General features: G+C 36.2%; 1 protein-coding gene across 3 annotated transcripts in view; it reads right to left on the bottom strand.

The window, feature by feature from the left end:
- ehbp1l1.L (EH domain binding protein 1 like 1 L homeolog) overlaps nucleotides 1-13,829 on the bottom strand; it is a 69,597-nt gene that overhangs the window by 30,607 nt on the left and 25,161 nt on the right. For all 3 annotated transcript variants that reach the window (XM_041590052.1, XM_041590054.1, XM_041590053.1), the window contains exons 2-6: nucleotides 6,705-6,762; nucleotides 6,398-6,493; nucleotides 5,854-5,907; nucleotides 1,840-2,018; nucleotides 905-1,041 (exon numbers count right to left, since the gene is read on the bottom strand). In XM_041590052.1, coding sequence (XP_041445986.1) covers nucleotides 905-1,041; nucleotides 1,840-2,018; nucleotides 5,854-5,907; nucleotides 6,398-6,493; nucleotides 6,705-6,762 — 524 coding nt within the window. The remainder of the gene's footprint in view (nucleotides 1-904; nucleotides 1,042-1,839; nucleotides 2,019-5,853; nucleotides 5,908-6,397; nucleotides 6,494-6,704; nucleotides 6,763-13,829) is intronic.

Genomic DNA, 13,829 nt, shown 5'->3' with positions numbered 1-13,829 from the left:
AAGTTACCTCGGCGTTGCATGACCTTCGGCCTCGTGTTTTTATATGGTCATGAAACTCCTTGGTAACTTGTGGGTACTTTATTCACTATATATATATATATATATATATATATTTTTTTTTTTTATTATGGCTGGTTGTGGGATCTGTGAGCATCTGCTGCATCTTTTGTGGAACACAGACTCAGAAATTAAGTAATTAAGTAATAAGTTACAGGTATATGCAATCAAAAAATAATGGGCAAAATATGTTTTCAATTAAAGTGGACCTGTCACCTACACATAAAAAGCTGCATAATGAAAGTCCTTTGTAAATTAAATATGAAACCCCAAAAAATGTTTTCATTAAAACATCCATGCCTGTTATAAAGGTGTTTAAATATCTAAACTGTCAATCAAATATTACCTGCCCCGCCTCTATGCCCGTGGCATAGAGGAGGGGCAGTCAATTACTTTCACTTTCCATTCAGCACTTTCTACATGTCACTGCTCTCCTCACATTCCCCCTTCCGTCCTCAGGCTCTATAATTGTGCAGGGCACTGCATGTGGACATTAGGTCCCCCATTCTGGTGCATACACAAGATTTTGGGGTGATACACAATTTCCCTTAATAACCGTGTCCACAAAATGACTGCTGCCTGCTTGCTGCGATTGTATAATTCCAAGAGAGAGAAGGAAACAAAATTTAAATAATAAATACAGTGTAAGTAAAGTTTATTTTGCTCAACTAACATGATAGAAAAGAATTTGAAATCATTTCTTAGGGTGACAGGTCCCCTTTAATTGTTAAATATAGGGGCCTACATTATAAAATAACAATACACTGCAGTCCAGAGTCAAATATTAGAAAAGAGATTGAAATATCTAGACCCTGCAATATTTTACATCCTAAAAATCATATTTCACCTCGCATTGCTGTCCCAGTAGGGGATCTGATTTGCTGAGACTTCTCTTCCTCATCCTCCTCATTGAAGTCGTCCATATCAGCAATGTCAGATGGTTTAAGACTCAAGAGGCTAGCAATACTCTGCATGTCATCATCACTGAAATATAGTCAAATTTACCTTAGATAAGTCAAACTATATAAAACTATAATAATAGTAATTAAAAACCTATTATAATTATACCTTGTTAGTTGTAAAAGTAATTGCTATTGAAATCAGTACCTACCTGGTTATATTCACTGCCCTGAAAATATAGCATAAGCCAGCTGTTTAACAGACCAGGTAGATAACTGACTTCTGCTACATTGTTTCAGAATTCAGAAACAGAGACCAAAAAGGAATAAAGAAATTCTAATTTCAATATAAAATTCAACAAAATATCTCTTAGTTCATCCAGATATCGGAAAAAGAAGAGGATAAAATTGATCTGGATGCATGAACATCTTTAGACCCATGATTGGTACATGAGTGTATGTCATGTTTCCATTACCTGATTTGCTTTCTAAATGAAAGAGGAAAGTTGTGATTAAAATCTGGTATAAGGCATGGTGGTTTGGATTGATGCATTTAAGGGACTAAATCTATGTTTTTGTCATTTCTTGTGTTACTGAATTTGGTTTACATTACCATGTTTTATGTACCTATGTTTACAATAATATGAATATGTATGGGGGTAATGGGAATACCAATGCCAAGCTGCATAGAAGGGACAAAAAGCCAAGATTATTGTTGCAACAGTTGTTTCCACTTTTAAGTCTAACTCTAACCAGACAGCAAGCAGGCCATGATCTTCTCTGTGTTCATAACATAATTATATGTCTATAAGCGGAAAGTCAGTATACAGTCTATTATTTTAGAAAATGTATCAAGTTATAATGGAAAAGTAATCATACTCACGTAGCTTTGCCCTCTCTTATTAAAGTACTGGCAATGCTGACAATGAGTGTTGCAGACACAACCTTGACAGAGCGTGGAGAGAGTTTAAGTGTCACCTCCCGTGGGGCAGCAGAGATGGCTGCAAATTTTCTGAGGTCAATAGGGGCTGCTGCAAGAACCTTTTTGTGTCCACGATTTTCCTGAAGTACAACAGATGAAAGGACATATAAATAAAGAAGATTGCAATTGACATGCATGCTCTGTGTCTTTTTTTTTTTTTGATAGATGGGTATTTCTTATGTATCATTGGTTTGTGTTCCCTTTGCGTGGAGGATGTATTAGAGGGGAGCTAACTCAGATACAAAGCTGCATGCAGAGAGAGGCTGCTAAGAGGGAAAGAGTTTTCATAATTTCATAAACTGCACAAAATGTTTATATTTAGACAGTTACTTATTTCTATGAAATGAAGGTTATATTCTTTTTCATGACAGTTCCCATTTTAAATGATTTATTAGAGTGTTTCTTCCACCAAAACCTTTTTCCTATTGAAGTCATGCTGCATGGCAGTTGGGCATTCCAAGTTACTGACTCACTCTGAAATTGGCCTGTAGATCAAGGAAATCAGCCTGTGACTCACAACAGAAATGTGGCTCTTGCAGACATTAAAATATTATCTTGAGGAGCTCATGAATAAAAACTTTACAGTTTAATGTAAAAAAAAAAAAAGCACAACATTCTCACATGGAAAACCATGGCAACCAATTGCATGATGCTTTTCAAACAGCTTAAATAGTAACTAGTTTAATCTATATATAAAGCTTCAACTTTACAGGGGTGGGAATGTTACTTACATCCTAGTACTTCCATAGCATTTCAATCAAAATTATCCTTGGTTAAAATCGATGAAGTCCTTCTGCTTACAGAGAATCTTTACACTATCCACCATGGCAAGTAGAGAGAACCCCAGAATAAATCCCCTATAGTCGTTTGCATAAGGGTTTAGCGATTCAGACATTCAGAGCTCAGTAATAGAGCATATGATTACGTTTCCCTTATATGTTTTAATCCATAGCACATTATTTTGAGCAATGTCATCAATAGCACATTAAGAGTAATTAGCAAGTAATATCCAAAGCACATAATCTAGTGAGAGCAATGGGTAATAAAATAGCTTCCCCAGCCCATTATAAAAGTAAGAGTATTAGGAAATAGTATTCAACGCACATTATACAATGATTGCAATGAAGAATGAAAAATAAGAGCAATTATAAATGGCATCTTCAGCATATTTTACATTAAAAGCAGCCAGTCCTGCACCACAAGAAGATTATACAGTACATGGCAGTGGGAATTGGCACCTGAAGAACATTACACAGTAGTGAGAAGCGGAGGGCATTCCCATCTGATTCTATACCTTAAGAGGTTCTGGCATACTAAATATTTTACAATGAAAGACAACAGGACCTGTCACTCCATAATACATTACATACAATAAGAGGGTTGGGGCATCCCAAAGTACATTTTCCACCATTATACAGTAGAACTGCATCTCCCGTCTGGCAGCAGGACTATGCTGTATGGATTATAAAGTAGTGTATGCTAATGTCAGAAGATTTATTTTAGCACACCATACAACCTGAGTGTACAATAACAGGTGAAACCACTGGCAATGAAAACACATCTTGTGACAGCCTCAGGGTCTCAGAATCCTTTCATAGCTTGTCACAGATAAAACAGTAGAAAAAAAGAAACATTTGGAGATGTATTAACCCTAAACACTTCTCTCCCTGTTTCATCAGTGTGGCTTTGTTTGCAGTTACTGTATCAGCTGAAACTCCACATACTGTGCACCAAAAACCGGAAAGGTTACAAGAACAATAATGTCTGCACTAGAACACTTATTTTTTGGAGCCAGAACTTAGATGTCAAAATAATATGAAGCGTGCATATCCCAAAAAGGAAATGAACCGCACATGGGAAGGGACACCATATATTTTTGGCTAAAGCTTGATTTTAATGCATGTAGCCCTTTACCTTAATACATCTGCTAATGGAAACTCCTTACATGCAGGCACCCAAGATATTGCCCACTACAGAGATTATTGCACTAGGTTGTGCTGTTAATTGTGAGCAAACCTTCTTGTCTTTATTTTAAATATTATTTCTTGGTTGCCAAATCTCAAGTAAATACACAATTGTATCATACATGGACTGATAATAGCCACTGATTTGGCCCCTCCAGATTGAGTTGGCAGATTAAGAACGGCTCGGATGATTTTTTAGACAGACATAATATCAAAGGGTATTGTTATACTAAGCTCTATAGTTAGTATAGATATGGGTATATATAATTTATGTGAAAGTAGGGAGGGGTGTATGTATGGATGCTGGGTTTTCATTTGGAGGGGTTGAACTTGATGGACTTTGTCTTTTTCCAACCCAATTTAACAATGTAACTATGATTGGCAAACTGATGGCCTGCTCAACCACAATCCAGTCGAGGATTAAACCACATGGCTATCCAATTGAGTAAAAATCACATTTACCCACCATTGATGTAGTCCCCTCCCTACAGGCCTGTATAGATCTTTTCATGTATAAATAGCTTTGCAGTGCTTTTTATTTAAATGCACACAATCCCTTTTATTTTTGGTTGTTACTGTTCCTCCACCACAATGACTTTTTTCTGACATTTGCTTTGTTCACTTTAGTCTGTTTTTCACCCAAGATGATAAACTACATTTCTTATGTCATATGGTACAGGGTTATATGAAGGTACCTTACTTGATCTGATCTTCCTATTACTTTTGACACTGACATCTTCTCCTTTACACAACATATAAAATTTGAGTACTCTTCTTTTTAGCTAATTTCACCTGAGAGCATCACTTAAAAGGCACTGATTGCTTCCATTCAATCATAATTGCATATTCACTCAGTTCACACACAGGATTCTGACAGTAGTGGACCAAACTTTGGTAGAAAGCTGTAGCTTTCTACCAGCTTCATTTATCAACAAGGGGGGGGGGAATATGTATAAGAGCAGTAATCCATGGCAACCAATCAAATGGTTGCTTTCATTGCTTTACCGTCAGATGGCTGAAAAAAGCTAATCTTGTTTGCTATAGGTTACTGCCAGGTGCAAATTGCCCAGTGTTGATACATGACACCTTTTCAATGCACAGGAAACACTGTGCATTTGAAATGTCAGGGCCTTTTATGTATCTCAGTCGAGACCTGCACATATATAACTTTTTATAATTATATTTTGTCCTATATATTATGTTCTTGCCCAATTGTAATGTATATTTTGTTATGAAATAATACGTGCTATAGTATTAGGTTTTATCAAGCCATCAGGAAGGTTGTCGTTACTGCAAAGTAAAAAAAATTCAACAGAGTCATATTTTTTCTTTTTCTATCATCTATTTTTCTAGAACAGAGGTAGTTTATCAACACATTGTTTGTTTTCATTCCTCCCATCTACCTGTGTAATGGGGCAGCCTAAAATAATTATGCTTGTGGAACAACCAGTTACAGAATATCTGACTTTATGCCACCGAATTTTCTCCAGTTTCTGATTCATCTGCATTGGCTCATTATATCGTGGGTGGATTTATGAAGAAAAAATCCAGAAGGATTTATGAAAACATTCCTGTGTGAAGATTTTCCTAACAGACATGAAATGTTAATGAATTGACACATTCATTAAGAAGATACATGTGTTAATTCATCAGAGCATTTAAGCTGCTTTGAGCAGTCAGACACATTCATTTTTAGTGTACACCCCATAAAAAATGCTTATGCGCCAGTTTGTTTTAGAGTGGAAAATAAAAAGTGCCAGCAAAACTTTTAACAAGCAGTAATACTTTCCATTTTAGTTATACATATATAAATACTATAGTATATATTTTTAGAAACAATTCAATGTCACAGAATATGCTAACAGATAACACAAAAACATTATATATCTTGCTCTAAGTGTTATAAATTATGAGCAGAATTTCTTTATCATTTAGGAAGATAAAGTCCTACCCCTTCAATCTGGAATGTCCACTCCTTCTCTTCAAAATATTCTGTGTGCGGGTCCTAGAAGAAAGACACACACTATGTTAATAGTTGTATCTCCCCTTACAAACATAGATATTTGTAGTAAGTCTTTAAATCATTGTATATTAACTTGTTTGTGTATTTTCATTAATGATTTGAACTCTCTGCAATTTACATTTTTTTTTACTTTTTTTGATAATTCTTATTTTATTGGTAGAATTCAGAACCCTTCGGTTGTGCTTGACTGGTGCAGTTTCTGAAGCAATTACCATATCTCATGAAACATCTCTAGAGATTTATAGCTGGAAATCATATTATTTCTCTTATATTAAGAACTTCTGGGACTCAATAGACTTATAGTAATTATAAATGCAAAATATATTTGTATAAAGACACTGGCATATTGTAAGGGTCTGCATTAAATGCCAGACCATGAGTGACAACAGAAATGTGTAAGAAGAATGTGCAAAATGTTCACAATAATATTAGACCTGTATGCTTTTGTATGGCTGTATACATGTTCTCTTACTCTGTATAAGGTTGCAGTAATGTCCACATTTTCAGGAACAGCCCAAACAACAGATCCATGAAATGGGTCCTTTATCCCTGGTTGCCAGCTGTGAGGCTAAGAGAAAAACACATTGAAAAGAAGGTTAAAGACATGTCTGAATGATCAGAGAGACATGCATATATGAGAAATAAAGCAGGGGCTGTTGTTTATGACAGAAAGGAAAAAGAAGGCATAGTATGAGAATAGGAATGGAGATTTCTTTTCAATGTGATTTAGAAAAGCAGGACAAATAAATGGGTTTTTATTCAGCCAAAAGCTGGAATACCTTAGAACAGACTCTTCTGTTTCTCCGAGTCCATACAACCACCACTTTATCAGGTTGCCTAAAAAAACAAAAAACACATTTTTAGCATTTATTCATAGTGGGGTCATGAAGGGGTTGAATAGTGGTATTTTTCAGGTGGAATCTGCTGAGAATACCTTTGGTGGGACCAGCTGAGTGGAAGCTATAGGTATGGGACCTATTATACAGAATGCTCGGGAGTAGTGATGGGCGAATTTGCGCCGTTTCGCCGAAAAATTCGCGAATTTCGCGAAACGGCGAAAAATTCGCGAAACGGCGCCGGCGTCTCGTGTTTGACGCCGGCGCCCGTTTTCGACGCCGGCGTCCATTTTTCGAAAAAAAAATTTTTGACGCCGGCGAATTTTTTCGGCGAATTTTCGCGGGCGTTTCGCGAATTTATTCGCTGGACGCGAATCACGCAAATTCGCCGCGAATTCGCGCCTGGCGAATAAATTCGCCCATCACTACTCGGGAGCTGGGGTTTCCAGATAACGGATCTTTCCGTAATTTGGATCTTCATACCTTAAGTATACTAGAAAATTATGTAAACAATAAATAAACCCCAAAAGCTGGTTTTGCCTCCCATAAGGATGAATATATCTTAGTTTGGATCAAGTACAAGGTACTGTTTTATCATTACAGAGAAAAAGGAAATCCTTTTAAAAAATTTGGATTATCTCAAAAAATGTGATTAAAATGTTTTATTTCATAATATTTCAAGAAGTATGTCACTGGAATAAAGCACACTTAAGTTGTTCAAGGAAAATATATGCATCATTCAATATACCTTGACTATATTTTGCTTGTCTAGGGTGCACAGAATGTGAGAACAACAACACTACATCAAAGAGACAAATTAACAACGAGCAGTTTATATATATCCTGTGGAAGTGTTAAAGTGTTCAACCAGAAAGAAAGCAATACACCATTAACAACTAAGACAAATTCCAGCCACTGTTTAACACATATTCTCCCACTGTATAAAGCAATGCAGCAAACTAACTGTCAGACATTACCTCAACTGTCTTTTTTTGCTCAACACCATCCATTTGCTGGCATTTATTTGCAAACAGATTTAAAGCATGGCTTTACCTGTTAATTGCCACAAGTAGACACACTCCAGGGTCTATGAGTGACACTAATAGCAAAGTGAATCAATTTAGAGACAAAACTATTCTCTGCACTAATTGCAGAATGTTTAAAATATAAAATATAATATATTTTTATAATATAGTTAAATATTTTTCTTCTAATCTCAAGTAATGCCCTACTAGTGGAAAGGTCAGTTAAGAGAGTTATAATATGTACCCTTATATATTTTTACATAATGATAATATCTCTCATATCACTTATCACTTCTTCAATATAAACAGCCCCCACTTGCACAGCCTTTCTTTAACATCTTAGCTTTTTTTGTAAACTCTTTTTTTTCAGCATAATGAAAGGGGCTACAGAAGAAAAAAAGAAATGGGGGAAAATAAAACGTTGCAATTTTACAGTATTATTATAAAATTGGTGATATTGGTGGATTGGTAAAAGAGATAATGCATCAGCAACAGCATTACTATATCTGATAAGCATATAGAGTGAACAATATTGCACAAATTATACAGTATGAATAACCAGTGCATAGGTGAGTTGTCACTTTTACTTTATTGGGAATGATTTGATATAATGTGCCAAGGTTGCCAAGTGGTCCAAAAACTTTTGGTCCTTGTTGGATTGCGCTCATTTCTTCGTATTTCCAGATCTCCTGCATAGCTGCAATCAATACTATAAATTGTGAGGGTTGGATTATTCCATTATTTTGGGATTAAAGTTTATGTGGGTTGGATCATATTTCGTGTTAAGTGATTATTGATCATATAAACCCTTTAAAATGGACAGCTACCATGAGAGGTATTCCTTTGTAAAGGAGTCACAAGGTGAATCGCTTTGAAAACGTCTTTCCAAAATGTTTTCGTACCTTTGAATTAAAACCAGATATGATTTATGAAGCTAACCTGTTGTTAACATTGATAACATTTGTTATTTACATTATTAACCATCTTGCTTAGTCTTAAAGGGGTATAGTACCATTATGTTGCTGATTTGTAACTGGCTTCTTGTGTTCTTGAAGCTATTGAACCTTCATGTAGAGACATTTATATTTTCTGCCAAGAAATATTAGACAGTAATGTGAACATATTTTTACCGTCTATTTTCTGAAGCTCAATCAGCCTCCAGAGCTGTTTTCTATTAAACCCCCATAAAACACAGAGAGTGACTTTTAGATTTTGTTGGGGGAGTTAATCAACTTTCCCTAAAAGGTAAGTTCTCTACTAATTTCAGTTAAATTAAGTGTATTATGCTACATTTGTTTGTATGGTGTCCAGAGAACATCTAGCCCACGCAGTTTTCTGCTAACAGGTGCAGTGGCCCAGGTATCTAGTAATGGGCAGATGTTGATCGGGCAAGGTTAAAAATCCCATTCACGGGTGCATCTCTTAGTAGATGCGGTCCCGCGATCTGACAGTCCATTTTGGCAGCATTATGATTCGATCCTTGGGCCCACAATCAGATCAGCCTGATATCGCCCACCTCAATGTTGGCATATCGGGGAGAGATCCGCTTTTTTGGCAAAATCACCAAACCAGTGGATCTCTACATGTATGGCCACCTTTAGACTTTCCTTTTCCTTTAAGATGCATCACAAGATGATTATTTTATTATATTTTCTTTAACATCTTAGCTTAACTAAAGACTTCCATATAACTAAGATTTTTTTTCTTCTGTTGATCTCAATTTCAGTAAAGTCCCACCCAGATTAGTTTGCCAGACTAAGAAGCCTGTAGCTAACAGGAAAAATCAGCCCAATTACCTAAAAATTCAAATCCCTCCTGCAGCTTCTCATTCATTTCCCTATTCTCACACTGCCTCCCTACCTTGCATTTCAACTTTTATAGGATCCTTTATCAGGACACCTGTTTTCCAGAAAGCTCAGAATTATGGCAAAGTCATCTCCCAAGAACTATCCTTGGGTTTAATTAACTTTTATATGACATTTTAGTTGACTTAAATTATGGGGATCCAGATTACAGAAAGATGCCTTATGCAGAAAGCCCCAGGTCCCAATTGCTGGATAACAGGTCCCATACCTGTACCTTTATAATACCTTTGTAATAAATTAGGTCTTTGTTTTTATTATTTCTGGGGTCAAGATAGATGGTGTTAATTCATGTATTGAGTCAACAATCTTCATAACAAATCTTTATACATACACTAATTCTTTTTAATGTAAATATGCACCTAAGATATGTGGTCGAACATTTTTTTAGGATTCAGAACCTGTGTCAGTATACCTTTAAATCTTTTAAAGTTTGTGATTTACCGTGAGTGGAACTGAGAGGTACCAGACAATTGGCAGTCCAACACTGAATTGGCCAGGACTTGTAACATGGAATCTACAGCTTTGCCAGTCAGGTACTTGGCAACCAGCACTATAGATTATTCAATCTCCATAAAACAAGCAATGAAAGGGTTTTTAATATTGTAAATAGGACTTATTTAGAAAAAGCAAACATATTCTGCAGTGTTATACAATAAATGGGTATGTATATTAAACATACAAATACAAGAGGTAGATCTGACCTTGCCCAAAGAGCTTACAACAGAATAGGATAACAGAATAATGATGGTACCATTGTAAATGTGCAGTATATGCATAAATGCACCTGTGTTTCAGGGGCTGTTGCCAGGTACCTTGTACCTAGGGGATGGCTGCCAAGTACCTGACTGGCAAAGTTGTAGATTCCATGTTACAGGTTCTGGCCAATTCAATGTGAGACTGCCAATTGTCTAATACATTGCATTTCCACTCACAGTAAATCACAAGCTTTCTAAGGCTTAATATACTGACAGTTTTTGAATCCTAAAAAAAATGTTCTCACCTTGCCTCGCGGCAGGATTGTCCCTGCATAAATGGTGACCCTGGTCACCATTTATGCAGTGACACTTTGAGTGTCACTTTAGAAGGATACATTATGCTGTGTTCCACTTTAATGAACCTTAATATTATTATTACTTATTTATAAACACCAATGTATTTTCGGTTGATGCAATTAAAACATGAGAAAGTCAAAATGGGGAAATAAGCTTTAGTACTTTAGGACAGTACTTTAGCTTCTTAAGCGTCTATTGATTAGTACTATAGTAATACAGTTACATAGAAATGGAGTAAATTATAGTATTATGGTACATTATGAAGAAACTCTAATCCACAAATCTCAGAGTACATTTTAAGCAAATTATGAATTCAATATAACACAAAATTCCAAGGACTCATTTGGCAGAATATATTTAAGTTAAATGTCTCTTGTTAACAAGCTCCTCTGTCTTTAACAACTACTTGTAGCTTTCAGCAGACCCTCTGCTTCCTTCTGTTTGATGAAGCAAAGCACAAGTGGGAGTAAAAGTACATAATTACTATAGAGCTGTACCATTACTGAAATAATAAGAATAATTCTTAACCAAATCTGGATGAAGCTCCTAAAATGAGACGTTGACAGCATATTTCAGACATACACAAACTGCATTCAAGTGACATCTCTCAACACAGAACAGACAGACACAAAATGATTATTTCCAGAAACACTTTACTAATCCTTAAGACTCTACAAAACAGGGAATAAACTATTAATTATAAATGCCAAAAAAGGGAAGCTTAGACAGGTAAGAAATTACAGTAAACTATATTTCTGACAAATGAGAAGGAGAGAAGCAGGCCTAGAAAGGAGAGAGGCTGAGAATGAGAAACTTCTCCCCTATGATGTCACAACCTAGCAGCCACACAGCCCGGGGAATGTTGAATCTCAAACATAAGCCTTATTTCACCTGAGAAGAGACATAAAGAAAGGGAGAACACTATGTACTATATAAATTTAATGTATTTGGATCAAAATAATTTACATATGAATTTGGATTGTTTTAATGTACCTTATATCACTTCCACTATGCTAACGATCTGCTTCTTGAGTGATAGGTAACATATGTACAGAACATAGTTAGCTGGCATCTAAATAAAGATGCAATAAATGCATATGAAAAAAGATAAAAATAAATGAGGCTGCTTATGCAGATGACCTGTTGTTCTTTCTTAAGTGCCCACAAATATCTCTCCCCAACCTTTTAGTAGAATTTAATCGATTTGCCGCCTTGAGTAATTTTAAGATAAACTTAGCTAAGTCGGAAGCTCTAAATATAACTTTGCCCAAGAAGGAATACTCAAAACTTCTCTTTTAAATATGATCATCCGCATATCACCTATCTTGGCCTAAAATTTACTCCATGTATCCAACATACACTTAAATTGAATTATGAAGGGTTGCTAAACTTAGTTAGACGGGATCTTGAGTCCTGGAGTAAACCATCAATTTCATGGTTAGGTAGAATAAACATTATTAAGATGAATGTCTTGCCACGTTTCCTATATCTTTTTCAGACTCTACCATATTCTCCCCCACCACAGATAATTAAGAAATTGAGAGGGATTGTCATCAACTTTGTTTGGTCACGAAAAAACCCAAGAATTGCCTCTTCCAAACTAACAGCCCCAAAGAGTGAAGCTGGATTGGGACTCCCTGATTGGGATTCATATTTAAAAGCGGCACAAATAAATAGATGCATGGATTGGGCTTTTCATGAATCCGATAAATTATGGGTAGGAATTGAGCAAGAATCGGCCCAAACACCACTATGTGCATTACCGTGGTTAGTACACAAGGATAGGTTAATTACAGATAAAACAGACAAGAAGCTTGCCTATACTCTTCAAATCTGGGATAATCTAGTCAAAACAGGCAAATGGATTAACACGCCATCCAGATTTACTCCCATACTTGGGAATCCCGATTTCCCGCCAGGATTAGAACTACGGTCTTATATCGACTGGCCGGTACTGAAACATCACGGTATTTCTGCTTTTCTCTCAGGATCTACTGTGCCCACTTGGAATATTCAATTCCCACATACCCCGTCTACAACTCTAGATAGATTCAGACTAAGTCAAGTCAGACACTTTATAATAACAAAGCGATTACATCTTACTACAAAAATGACACCTACACAAATGGAACTGTTATGGGAATCTAAGGATTCTCCTATAAGGACCATTTCCTACATTTACAAAGCTATTTTAGGTATTAAGGTCTCCCCAATGGAATATTTTAAGCTCAACTGGGAGAAAGAGTTGAACACGACATTTTCAACCGAGGATTGGCAGAAAATTGTTCAGTTGACACATACATCATCGGTTTGTTGCAAATTACAAGAGCTGAATTATAAACTTCTGAGTAAATGGTATAGAACTCCAGATAAACTAGCAAAAATTTATAAAACGCTCTCACCGACCTGTTGGAGATGCAACACAGAACCGGGCTCCTTGTCCCATATTTTTTGGGGATGTTCACAACTTAAGGAATATTGGACAAGGGTGAGGGAAATTATAAAAGAGATCACAGACAGAGATATTCCAGACTCACCATCTCACCTACTTTTCCATCACACTTACTTGCCGATTCACATCTACCGTAGATCTATTACCCCAATTCTGCTAGATGCAGCTAAATCTTTAATCCCGTTACGATGGAAACAACACGGACCCCCTAATATTAAAGATTGGCTGAACAAGATTTCAGCAATAGAACGATATGAAAGTTATAGAGCACATACGGCACAAGAAACGGAAAAATTTCAAAAAAAATGGTTTTATTGGATAACTTTTAAAACCTCGGATGATTATGCGGCCTTACTCTTATCATCCTCATAAATATATTTGGGGAACAAAACATGTGGCGTCTCCTGAGACAATCTGTGCCCAGTATGATGGCTACAGGTGGACATTAGGTTGTATGAAAGAAATCCAAATGCGAATTTTAAGATTGTATCTCTCTTGCGAATCTCCAAAATGGTACGTATAGAGGACTAATTCGCATGCCCCCCCCCTGCTGGACTTCGCCTCTGTAAGACGCAGGACTGGTAAGAGTTCTTACGAGTAATAGCTGTTAACTGCTGAGATTAGCCTCCCCCTGATATGGTTATTGATATTGAGACTTCTATTTCTTCTAAAGT

The sequence above is a fragment of the Xenopus laevis genome, chromosome 4L (assembly GCF_017654675.1).
Source record: "Xenopus laevis strain J_2021 chromosome 4L, Xenopus_laevis_v10.1, whole genome shotgun sequence".
Classification (NCBI taxonomy): domain Eukaryota; kingdom Metazoa; phylum Chordata; class Amphibia; order Anura; family Pipidae; genus Xenopus; species Xenopus laevis.
This window is presented reverse-complemented; position numbering and strand designations above follow the sequence as displayed.